Source organism: Vanrija albida (assembly GCF_041260175.1).
Source record: "Vanrija albida strain AlHP1 chromosome Unknown contig_5, whole genome shotgun sequence".
In the NCBI taxonomy this organism is placed as follows: Eukaryota; Fungi; Basidiomycota; class Tremellomycetes; order Trichosporonales; family Trichosporonaceae; genus Vanrija; species Vanrija albida.
In genome coordinates, this window is record NW_027191424.1 from 169,743 (window position 1) to 181,509 (window position 11,767).

General features: G+C 63.3%; 5 protein-coding genes across 5 annotated transcripts; 1 reads left to right on the forward strand and 4 right to left on the reverse strand.

Moving 5' to 3' along the window:
* Positions 1-1,042: 1,042 nt before the first annotated feature.
* Positions 1,043-2,425, reverse strand: Q8F55_006172 (uncharacterized protein; the record flags this gene model as incomplete). The annotated part of the gene is made up of 5 exons (XM_069354640.1): positions 1,043-1,758; positions 1,803-1,854; positions 1,904-1,996; positions 2,035-2,129; positions 2,176-2,425. 5 exons carry the CDS (start codon positions 2,423-2,425, stop codon positions 1,043-1,045), a joined length of 1,206 nt encoding a protein of 401 aa, XP_069206711.1.
* Positions 2,426-2,743: 318 nt separating this feature from the next.
* Q8F55_006173 (uncharacterized protein) lies at positions 2,744-4,040 on the reverse strand (the record flags this gene model as incomplete). The annotated part of the gene is made up of 7 exons (XM_069354641.1): positions 2,744-3,261; positions 3,315-3,366; positions 3,413-3,505; positions 3,544-3,644; positions 3,684-3,902; positions 3,943-3,987; positions 4,028-4,040. 7 exons carry the CDS (start codon positions 4,038-4,040, stop codon positions 2,744-2,746), a joined length of 1,041 nt encoding a protein of 346 aa, XP_069206712.1.
* Positions 4,041-4,679: 639 nt separating this feature from the next.
* Positions 4,680-5,700, reverse strand: Q8F55_006174 (uncharacterized protein; the record flags this gene model as incomplete). Its single annotated transcript, XM_069354642.1, has 8 exons — positions 4,680-4,746; positions 4,785-5,043; positions 5,093-5,120; positions 5,170-5,262; positions 5,302-5,405; positions 5,444-5,553; positions 5,591-5,654; positions 5,691-5,700. The coding sequence occupies 8 exons, from the start codon at positions 5,698-5,700 to the stop codon at positions 4,680-4,682; spliced, it is 735 nt and encodes a 244-aa protein (XP_069206713.1).
* A 440-nt stretch (positions 5,701-6,140) lies between these two features.
* Q8F55_006175 (uncharacterized protein) lies at positions 6,141-7,209 on the reverse strand (the record flags this gene model as incomplete). Its single annotated transcript, XM_069354643.1, has 7 exons — positions 6,141-6,547; positions 6,612-6,633; positions 6,683-6,778; positions 6,817-6,920; positions 6,959-7,065; positions 7,103-7,160; positions 7,200-7,209. 7 exons carry the CDS (start codon positions 7,207-7,209, stop codon positions 6,141-6,143), a joined length of 804 nt encoding a protein of 267 aa, XP_069206714.1.
* A 2,392-nt stretch (positions 7,210-9,601) lies between these two features.
* Positions 9,602-10,832, forward strand: Q8F55_006176 (uncharacterized protein; the record flags this gene model as incomplete). The annotated part of the gene is made up of 3 exons (XM_069354644.1): positions 9,602-9,658; positions 9,725-10,007; positions 10,096-10,832. The coding sequence occupies 3 exons, from the start codon at positions 9,602-9,604 to the stop codon at positions 10,830-10,832; spliced, it is 1,077 nt and encodes a 358-aa protein (XP_069206715.1).
* Between the last annotated feature and the right edge of the window lie 935 nt (positions 10,833-11,767).

Sequence of the window (11,767 nt, forward strand, 5' to 3'; positions counted from 1 at the left end):
GTCGTGCCGGCCGCCATCCGACCAAAGCGCCAACCGGGATAGCGGGTCACCAACTGCACCGCCTTGGCGCGTCTGGGACGCGCGTCGAGCATCGATGTCCATGCTCCTATTCTATGTTGCTCACGCACTGCAGCTGGCATGGACTGCAGTGAACGGCGGCCACCCCACCGCCGTGGCAGCCGGTCCGGGCCGCGTCGCACCCGCTGACCCCTCGCGAGCTTATCTCGGCATCAGCAGCAGTCGCAGTCACAGTTGCAATCGCCGCAATCGCAACCGCCGCAGTCACACCCGCCGCAGTCACAACAGTCGGTAAAGTCGCACGTGACGCTGTATCTCGTCAGTATCTGACGGCCAGCCAACGCGACAAACTCACAACGTACACGCGCCGACCAGCGAGCCGATGCAGAGCTCGCAGCAGCCCTCTGCCCGCGTCACCGGCCTGTGCCCGTCGCTGGTCCAAGCGCTCATGTCTGCCGCGGTCAGCGCGGGGCGTGGGCACACTCACCCATCGGCTCTTTTGGCGGGTACGACATTGTGGTGCAGAGGATGGAGACAATATACAACGTCAACATGCAACAGCTTCCTGCGACGTGGAAAAAAGGCACGAGGGTGGTGGCCTCAAACAAACACAGGACGTGTTTCACCAATCGCGCGCACTTGACATTTGCCGTGCGACGCGGCAGGTCCACGCCCCGCGCGCCGCACTCCTCGTTCCACCAATGCTCTGCACAGCGGTCCCACCGGCGCCATCCCCACGAGGGAGGGCGTCCGTGTCGCCTGGGTACAGATGCAGTCAACGTTGCGTTGGCCCAGTGGTCATCAGCTCCTCACCGGCAACGTAACATCCCTCTTGCTACAGCAGACCCGAACCCTGACCCCATTGACACTTTCAGGAACAAACAGTCTATGTCGATCAACTCTAGATATGTACAGTTGGTCGGGGGTGCGTGATGGCCCGCGAAGGATCTCGCCCCTCCGCGACACTTCGCCCCGACCACGCCTTCGTGGAGCCTCTACACTCCCCATCCAGGCCAGGAGCTACCTACTTCTTGGTGTATGGGAACGGCTCGCCCGTCGGGGCGGGGTTTGGCTCAGGGGGGTCTACAAACGTTACATCCCGGCGAACGCCGTTCTCCACAATGAAGCCGTAGGAGATCTTGGCGGGGGCTTGTGCGGGGGGCGCGGGTGTGGTGGCCTGGAGCACCGGTGAGGCGGCGTAGTAGGTGGGCGCCGGTGTTGCAGGCGCGGGTGCAGCCTCTGGGAGGGCCGGCATAGTCGCCGGAAGCGCTGATGTGGCCGCGTAGTAGGTGGGTGCGGGTGTGCCGGGCACGGGTGTGACTGGCGCGGGTGAGGGGGGCACAGGTGCGGCGGATGCCGGCGTGGCCGCCAAGAGCGCTGTTGACGCCGACTGGGGCACCAGTGCCGCCGCGTAGCTGGCTGCGTAACCGGGGTACGGTTGGGGTGCAGGTATGACAGCGTATCCGGGGTACGGTTGGGGCTGGGGAGCGGCCACCACGTAGCTGGGGAACGCTTGTGCCACGCCGTATGGGGCGGACACGCCGTATGGGTACCCTTGTGCTGCGTATCCCTGTCCGGGGCCAAGGAGCGGCTGCTGGGCCGGCATGCCGACGGTGACGGGCGCCGAGAGGTCGGGCTTGTTCTTGTAGAAGAAGATGGTGTAGTAGACGCCACAGAGGAGGAAGGTTCCCGCGTCCATGACTGGCCAGAGCCAGCTGTACGAGCGGTACCCATCACATTCTGTAGCATCAGCAAGCATGCTCCTCGTGTGGATTGTGACTCACCCCCAACCGTGGCGTATCTGCTAAACTCGTTGCACGCCGCCCGGCTCTGGCTCTACACATGTTATTACATGGCTAGGGTCAAGCGAGGCCCAAGCACTCACCATGTAGCCGCCTTGCAGGCCAAGGATGAGCGGGGGTGCGATGACAGTCAGAATGAGCATTGTAATCCACAACCACGGTTTGCTGGGCTTGCGCTGCACGTCAGCGCGCGCCCGCCTGGGGGCCTGCATACCTTGCCTGCGATCACGGCCGCGGCGATGGAGATTGGCGTCAGGGCGATGATAAAAGCCCCAGCTGTAGAGTGGCTGGCAACACCCCAGCTGATGTCTGCGAGTCAGGAGTCAGGACCAGCGCGTAGGCCACAATCACTCACCTGTCGATCCACTTGCATAAATTCGAGAGTAATCAAACCATCCAAAGTTCCCCCAGATGACGGAGATGATGCCGAAGCCCAGCCCGACCAGCGCGATAAACACGCTCAGTCCTATCGTCCAGCCTCGGTATTTACGCGAGACGCAGGAGCGGTACGCTACCGCCGGTTCCTTGGCCACCCCCGCCCCGGAATCTTTGGCGTCTGGGAGCATCAGCGGCGGCGCGTCGAGCGGTGGCGTACCGGTGGTCATGGTGTGCGGTGTGTGCGTGAGTGGGCACGCGCCGTGGAGCGTGCGCTGCTTAAATATGTACGGCGCTGTCTGCAAGCATCGCCGTTCACATTTCCAGCTACTTGGCAGGCACACGACAATGGAGTACGCAAAACGCCGTGGATGCGACTGAGGCAAGAGGACAGAGGCGGGCATGGACGGGCACTTTGTTTCATCAGCCCGCGGGGGTGTGGCGCGCTGGGTGACGACGGCTTAGTTTGCACCGCCCAGATGAATCCGAGTCGCGACAGTCACACGGGCAATTCGTTTGGGTGATGCATTGTAATATACATGAGCGACCTACTTCTTGGCGTATGGGTACGGCTTTGTCGTTGTCGTCGGGTTTGGCTGAGGTGGGTCTACAGAGCCGGGGCATGTTGGCAGGGGTTTGGCCGGGGCGTGTGTAGGCGACGCCGGTGCCGTTGCTTCGAGCATTGGCGAGGCCGCGTAGTAGCTAGGCGGAGGGGCTGTTGTAGGCCCCGGTGCGCTTGTCGGGAGGGCCAGCGAGTCCTCCTGGGGCGCCTGTGCAGCGGCGTAGCTGGCGGCATAGCTGGGGTCCGGTTGCGGCGCGGTTGCGGCGGCATAGCCGTAGCTGGGGAACCCTTGGGGTGCGCCGTACGCGGCGTGCGCGCCGTATGGTTGTACCTGCGCCTGGTCGGGAGCGATCAGCAGCTGTGGCTGTCGGCGCTTGATGGGCTTTGACAGGTCTGGCTTGTTCCTGAAGAAGAAGACAGTGAAGTAGACGCCGGCGACGACGATGAGCGCCGAGTTGAGGGCGGGCCAGAACCACGTATTTCTGATGACCTTGGCGCGACAGTCTGTTGTTGTCAATGATATGCCTCGTTCGTGTGGATCGTCGAAACAAACTCACAGGACCCCCAGCCGGAGTAGTCACTACCATTGTTCCAACATTCCATCTTGCTCTGCACGCGCGTCAATACAAGCCCAAGGACAAGGCACATCACCCACAATGAAGGCGCCGTGCAGGCCGAGGACAAGCGCCGGCAGCAGGACGGTCAAGACGAGCGTCGTGATCCACATCCACGGTTTGCTTGGCTTACGCTGGACGTCAGTACATGCCGCCATGGGTCTCTGCCTACCCTGCCTGCGAACACGGCTGCGGTGATGCCGATGGGAACGAGGACGGATATCATGTAGGCACCAGCGATGGCTTTGCTGGCAGTGCTGTATTTCCAGGCAGCTGCGCGTTAGGTCCACCCACACTGCATACCCCACTCACCTCTGACGGTCAGCTTTCGCCAATACTCGGCACTGTCGTAAATGTAAGGAGCAGCGCTGGGGTTTGTGATTATCGCAAAGATGATGGCGACGATCCCCATGCTCAGCGTCGCGAGGACGAAAACCACGCTCATCCCAATCATCAAGAGCCGGTATGCACGCGACCCGCGCGACTGGTACCCGCTGATGGGGCCCTTGGGCGCATCGAAGCCATTCGTGTCTGGGATGGGTCAGCAACCGCACGTCGAGCAGCGACGTACCCTCGAAATCCTTGGTGAGCGGCATGAGGTCGAAATCCTCAGTGACTGGGATGGGTCAGTGGCTGGGGGTCGAGCGGCGCCGTACCGGTGGTGGGCATGGTGGGCGATGTCGAATGCGAGGGCACGCACCTGGGTACTCGCCGTGTTTATGTACATGGCCCTTTGCGCGTGCAGACCATGCTGTGCGCGTTTGCAGCAGCTCGGCAGGCACAAGGCGATGGAGATGCCTCACGACGTCGTGGCTGAGGTTGAGGCCACCACACGAGAGGCAGGCTTGGACGAACAGGGATGGACCCCCTCCACTCGTTTCAACAACGCGGAGGTTGTGGCGTGCTGGCTGACTGCCGTGGGAGCTTGCACCGCCTAGATGAACAGGGGCTCGCAACAGGCACACGGGAAGTCGGTACTTTCGTATGTAGGAGATGCATTGGCCCGGGCCAACAGCGCGCCTACTGAAGCCGTTGTGGCGAGAACTGCCGGACATGAGCTGGTCAAAGAGGTTTCTTCTAGATACCAAAGCAAAGTGTCCGGAGAAAGTGGGCTGGATCCCATGCCCCAGTGCCGCAGATTAGACGGCAGACGGGTACTTCGAAGTTGGCCCACCGACGTCGTGGGTGTGCCGAGTTGCGACTACAGTGCATGACTCTACGGTATGATGCCTTCCGTCGGGTTCGCAAACAGATGCATTGTCCTCCTATGTAGGCCATAGAACGCGCCAATATATAAACCACCACGCCCTAACGCCCGGCACCATACCCCGCGTTGTTCTCCTTGACGCTGTCCTTGTCCTCGTCGACGCCGCGGCTGTCGTACGGCGTGGGGTAGGGGTACGGCTGCGGCACGTAGCCCGGGTACGCGACGGGGTACGCATGCGGGTGCTGGGCGGCTGGGGCGCGGCGTATGCGCCATATGCGCCGTACGCGTACGGCTGGGCCATGAGGGGCTGCTGCTGCAGGGCGTTCTGCTGGGCAAGGGCTGCCGTCGACGGGTCGGGGATGTTCTTCTTGAAGAAGACGGTGAAGTAGACGCCGAAGACGAGCGTCGCGGCTGCCAGGCCAGCGGCCGGGGCCCAGACCCTCGTGATGATGGTTGAGCGGCACGCTTTGGAATCGTCAGCGAATGCAATGTCAGAGATACAGGTTCAACCTACTGTTGAACCGAGCACATGTGGTCAGTGACTGCGCCCGTAGTTTAGTACAAGCTCTAAACGGCTCGAGCATCACTTACCCAGTAACCACCACGAATGGCCAGGTTGAGCACGATGGCCAGAATAGTCGACACCAAGCTCGTCACCCACATCCACGGCCTGCTCGGTTTGCGCTGGGGGGTGAGTCACCGTCACGGCCGCTCGCCACTCACCTTGGCAGCGAACACAGCAGCGGTCACACCCATAGGAGCCATGATTGCGATGAGCAAGACGGCAACCAAGAACGGCCACGTGACACCAAGGATGGTGCGAGCAGCTGTATTGTTAGGTCCTTGCCAGAGACAACATCCGTACTAGGGTAGACGCCCACTTCAACGAGGAGCTTGATCTGCACAATGATGAGATACAGGCCATAGCCGACTGAAGCTAGTGCGGCGATGACTCCGAGCGCGACCGTGACGCCGCTGGAGGTCAGCATGCGAACGTGCGTCTGAGGCTCACCGGTAGGCGCTCGACAAGGCCGATCTGGGACGCGGGGGCGCGGGGGCACCATAGTAGACGGGGTCTGCGGTCAGCAGGTGCGCGATACTGCAGCACGTACAAGTGCTCATGGTGTATGGTGGTGGTGGGGAGGAGTTGGGTGGCTCGCTCGACGGAGAAGCACGCTGCTTAAGAGTTTCTGAGGCCTCGCCGCGAGCCAGTATCCATCCGCGGCCACTCCTCGCTTGGAAGGCACGAGATGGCGACAACTTCACCGCAATGGATGGCGGACGGGCACTTTGGAGGTTGGACCCGCAGTCGTGTTTCATCGAGCCCGCGGGGGTGCGGTGCCGACGTCGAGCTCCAAAGTCGCGACTCGGTGCACCGCCTGGACAATAACGGCAGAGGCAGTGTGGTATTCACACTGCAAGGTAGATTCCGATCAACATGCCGCGCCAGACGCGTCCGAGGTCATATAGGCCATATTAATCACCGTGGCAAAGCCACCAGCATCTCATGTACATTGACCATGCATTCATGATTCAAAGCACTTGAAGTATGTGTTTTGGGCCTATCTCTGGGGGGCGTACCCGACAGTGGGGTACTCGGACGGCGTGTCCTTGATGCTGTCCTTGTCCTCGACGCCGCGGGTGTCGTACGGCGTGGGGTACGGGTACGGCTGGGGGACGTAACCCGGGTACGCGACGGGGTATGCTGCTGGCTGCGGCTGGGTGCCGTACACTTGCGGAGCACCGTACACCTGAGGAGCGCCATATGCCTGAGGGTGTGGCTGGGCGCCGTACGCGCCGTACGGGTACTGCGCAGCAGCCATGAGCGGCTGCTGCTGCAGCTGATGCAGCTGGGCGTTGACCGTGGCGGCCCGATTCTTCCTGAAGAAGATGGTGAAGAAGGTGCCAAAGAGGATCCAGGCGACAGCTTGGCCAACCGCTACGCCTATGGTGTGTGCAATCATCGACGCTTTAGGTGACGTGTGAGCAAAGGCACAGAGGGAAAGACAGAGAGAGAAGCGCGTAGAACCTACAATAGAAGAGACCATGCGCCGCCTGTGAGTTGTCAATGACCTGTTCCTGCCATGGCCAAGTATCCACTTACGACGATGACACCGATGCGGAGGGCGAGGATGATGATAGTGATCAAGATTGTGAAGGCCAAGGTCGTCTTCCACATCCAAGGCTTGCTGGGTTTGCGCTAGCGAGTTAGAGACCGCTGCGCGTGACTGCACCCACCCGAGCGGCGAACACGACGACGGTTATCGCGATAGGGGCAATCACCAGAACGATTAGGAGCGAGATGACAAGCAATCCGGCAGTGTCGAGTCCGTCCCAAGGAACTGGGTTGTCAGCCTGCGATGGACACCTATGGACCTACTCTCCCAGTAAGTGTATTGGGCGGTCATGGCCGTGGTGACAAGAACGTACAGGCCCCATCCTAGCGCTGCGCCGGCGCAGACAATGCCGAGGGCGATGGCCCAGCCGCTGGTCGTTAGCTGGCACTGCGCGCCGCAAGGCTCACCGGAGCATGGGCGACACGGTAGACCGCGGCTGTGTGGTCGGGGCGCCATAGTAGGTAGCTTCTGGGGTCAGTGGCGCGACAGACGGCCTTGACCCACGAGCAGTCATCGTGGTGAGTCGGGTGTGAGGGAGGAGAAATCGCTCTCCAGCCTCAGCTCCTCACATATGTAGACATACATTGCATGGGTGGCGCGTGACCTCCGAGCCCGCGAACTAGATGTGATCAACTTCATCGCCATGCACGGAGACGGGCATTCGGGCGAGGTGGGACGGGGAAGTGTTTGTAGGCTGTTTCATATGGCCGCCCGTGGCCGCGCGGGGGTGGTGCCGACTGGGTCGACTGGCGTCGTGCAGGCGTTGGATTGTCAGTGACGGGCATTTTTGGGAACAAGGTTCTGTTGGAATGGCACAGCTGTCGTGAATAGTGGGTACAATGCACTGCCATGTGCATGTGCCACCGCCTCGGCGTGCCATGACGCTATCTGCACACATCTATGTAGGCTTTGTGGAGTTATGGTTGCACCGCGTCCTTGCGCATCGCCAGCCGTTTGCGTTATCGATGGAGGCGGGGATTTCGCGGGTGTCGGCGTGTCCTGAAGTCGGCTTGGTGGGTGCGTCCTGAGGTTGGCTTGGTGGGCGACTTCTACTACGTGTCCGTTGGGAGGGAGGAGGGTGGAGGTAGCAGAAGTGGAGTAGCTCGCCGTTGAAGGGTTACTCTTGCAAGACGGCGATGCGCTCAGCGACTGGTTGCTGTAGCAGCCAACGACGGAGTGGGCCTCCAGTCGAGGAGGGGTCTCGGCCACCGCCCAAGGATCTGCACGCCGACCACCCTCGGGGGTAGATCCTCTCAAAGGTGGCCCCCACCGCCGATCCGACCATAGCCCCCCACGCCGACCCAGCCCAAGTCGCGACCCGCGGTGGGTGGCTCGGCCCGGACAGGACTCGCGGCGGGGTGGCGACGCTCATCCAGCAGGTACATTCAGGCAGGGGACGGCGGCGCGAGCTCGGGAGCGGAGCCCGTTGGCGGTTTATGGAACGGGCCGCACAACCGCCGAGAAGTGATGATGTGTGGGCTCCGATATGGATAAGCAAGGCCAGGGCTATGGAGTGCACGGTATTTTGGTGTTCCGTTGGAGAACAGGTGGGGGCGATAAACGTTTGGTTGGGACAGGCCGTTTGTTTACGATGATCATGAGCGAGCCAAGCCTCCGCCACGCAAGCACCTCCCTCCTGCTCCCTTCTCCTCCGCCTACTTCCTACGTGTACACACGCCTTTCATGCTTTCCCGGACACAAGCTCATGAACACTGGGGTCGCTTTACTCGCCGAGCCGTCACGTGGATGACCGACCTCACCCCAGCCAGAACGGCAGGCTTGGCACCCGCCCGACCGATGCCGAACGTGCCGAACAGACTCGCATCAACACAATCGCATCAACACCACGACGCAGGCAGCGGGATCATGCAGCTTACATGCCTGTATGCATGCACGTCCCGCCACGACGCCGACCATGCGCCACACTTCCGCGCCCCCGCTCCTCCCCCTGCTCAACACGACGCGACGGCGGCGACTGCCCGCACTTTGGGTCCGGGTAAACTGAGCATCGGAACGCTGGCATCGGGTCAGGTGTGAGCAGGCACGGCGCGGGCGGCTTGATCACTCGCAGCCTCCCTCCCCCGGCGCAGCCTCACCGCCGCCTGTTCCTGCGTACTTCCAGCGCCCCCGCCCCCAACGCCGCTGTATGCAGGCTGGGTGAGCACGCTCGACCCCTCACGACCCGAGAGTCACCGGCCTCGCCGGCGCGACCGACCTGCCTCCGACCTCCCGACGACCCCGCCCTCGCCCTCGCCTGAGCCTCCCCCCGATGCAACTACAAATACCACTAGCCCCCGCCGACTTCCGCTCCCCGCTCGGCTCACTCTCCCCAGTTGCCGAGCAAGTCACACTGTGCACTTGTTGATGCTGGTGGAGGAGCCGGTTGTTATCGACCCGGCGGCAGTGGTGGGGTCGGTGCGTGGCTCGGTCGGTGGCACAGCTCGCTCCACGTCAGACTGCACGTCTGCGCCTGCACTGCACAGCGTGATGCATACCGGCTCTCGCTTGCCTGCGGCTTGCTGCTTCTCCTCGCCCCCTCTGTGCGTCTGCACCTCCGCCTTATCATTATCACGCCCGCCTCGCCCGCCAAAGGCCAAGGTCCGGCACGCGGTCCCCGCCGGTGCCAAGCCGCGGTATCCTAGCTGCGGCTGCAGCTGCCCCACACGCCCCGGTTAGCGCTTCGCGGCACCCGGTCGGCCGGGCAGCGGGGCGCCAGTCGGCATCCATGCTTTCTGTGGGGGCTGCTGCGGTGCGGTGCTCGTGCCGAGCCGAACCGGTCGCAGTCAGGTGAGTGCTGCCCCGCGCGGCGCGGTGGTGGTGATCGCCGTGGGGGTCGGGCTCGACGTATATAAGCTGCGGCGGGGGGCGAGGTGCACGCCCAACACATAGAATCAGACACAGACACAATGACTATCCCGACTACTGCCCGCGCCGCCGTCACCGTCAACGGTGGCACGCCCCAGGTGAGTCGAGCTGTGGGCAGGACTTGCCCCTCGGCGCCAGCGACCTACGGCCGCTGACCGCCCCAGTTCTCCATCGACCACCGCGAGGACTTCCCCGTCCCCACGCCTGGCCCCGGCGAGATCCTCCTCGAGTGCAAGTACACTGGCGTCTGCCAGTCCGACTACCACGCCGCGTACGGAGACTGGCAGGGCCTGACCCAGGCCGAGGGCGTCACCTGCCTCGGACACGAGGGCGCGGGTATCGTGCGCGCCGTGGGCCCCGGCGTCACCGACTCCAAGGTCGGCGACCGCGCCGGCGCGCTCGTCGCCGCCGACTCGTGCGGCACCTGCGAGTTCTGTAGCCAGGATGGTGAGTAGGCTTGGGGCGGGGTGGGGGAAGGTGGACCCCCAACCGCCTCGCCTCGCTGCGCTCGGCTCGGCGCTCACGCCCGCCCCAGACTGTGCCCTCTGCGCAAAGATCAACCTCACCGGCTTCCACCGCAACGGCTCGTTCGCCCAGTACATCAACGTCAACACGCGCTTCGCCGTCCACATCCCCGAGGGCATCCCCTTTGAGCAGGCCGCGCCCTTCATGTGCTCGGGCGGCACGGCCTTCACCGCCGTCAAGACGACGGGCCTCAAGGCTGGCCAGACGGTCGCTGTGCTCGGTGCAGCGGGCGGCGTGGGCCACATGGTCGTGCAGTTTGCCAAGGCGCGCGGCCTGCGCGTCATCGCCATCGACGTCGGCGCCGACAAGAAGGAGGCGACCCTCGCGACCGGCGCCGACGAGTACGTCGACATCACGGGCACAAAGGACCTGCCCGCGACTGTCGCGGCGCTCACGCCCGACGGCCTCGGCGTGCACGGCGTCATTGTCACCGCTGGCAACGGCAAGGCGTACGCCGCCGGCGTCGGCATCCTCCGCCCCCGCGGCGTGTTTGTGTGTGTCGGCCTCCCGCCCACCGGCTCGGCCATCGCCGGCGCCGAGCCCGCCGCCATCATCTTCAAGGCCATCACGGTCCGCGGCTCGCTCCTCAACACGGTCGAGGACATGAACGAGGCGCTCCAGCTCCTCAAGGACGGCAAGATCAAGGAGCACGTCGAGATCCGCCCCTTCGCAGCGACGGGCCAGGCGCTCGCCGACGTCGGCGCGTCCAAGACCAAGGGCCGTGTCGTCATCGACTTTGCAAAGTAAAATAGTAGACGCGGGGTGTTACGTCGTAGTCAGAAGTCGGGTTGAGGTATGCACGGTGTGTGTGTAAGGTGGAGCCGCGCCGAGGCTGGAGTGGAAGTTGTGAGCAGGCTGCAGCTGCTCCATCAGCTGCACTGTCCCGCATGCTCCCCGGCGCAGCACGCGACCGGAGCATGCCCGTAGCGCGCCGCACGTCCGCAGCATGCATGCAGGCCGCCTGCAGACAGCCTCTGGCGGCGCGCGCCACCACCACGCACGTTGATCCCGGACGCCCGCGTCGAAGCCCCCATGGCCCCTTCCTCCTCCCCACAACAATCTTCGCACGACCGGTCGCGCGACTGGGTGTGGGCGCGTTGAGATAATCGCCGGTGAGCCTCCTGTGAGCCAGCTGCCGATGGTTGCAGCTTGCACGCGTCGCACGTGGTTGTCTGGAAACGGCGCGGCGACGTCGCCCAGTGGTGTTTCGGCCGCGCCGCACCGGCCGGAGGTGGGCCATTGCCATGTAGTTCTCCGTGAGATCCGCTCGCTGTCGACGTCGCCGGCGGCGTGGACGACGTGGGCAGGGGTATCGGGTCCAAGCAGTAGATTTCTTATCAGTATGTGCATGAAGAGGAGTAGAGTAGTAGTCTGAATGAAATGAGCGGCATAAGGTCTTTTTGGTGATTGGCGGCTCCCCCCCAATTCCATTCCTGAAGTGGGCGCGACCAAACGTCACTGGTCGTGACGACAACGAGCCGCTCTGCTCTGCTCCCCTTTTGCACCATCACACACACATACACACATCGACAACAGCAACAACAACACGCGCATCACGCACCACCTCGAGGCGGTCAATCGCACCGCCGTGCCCCTTCCTCCCCCCTACCTCGCCGCCGCTGGGCCACGCCTCGCCCCCGCCCACCCGCACGCCTGGCTCGGCACCCCCTCCCCCTCCCCCC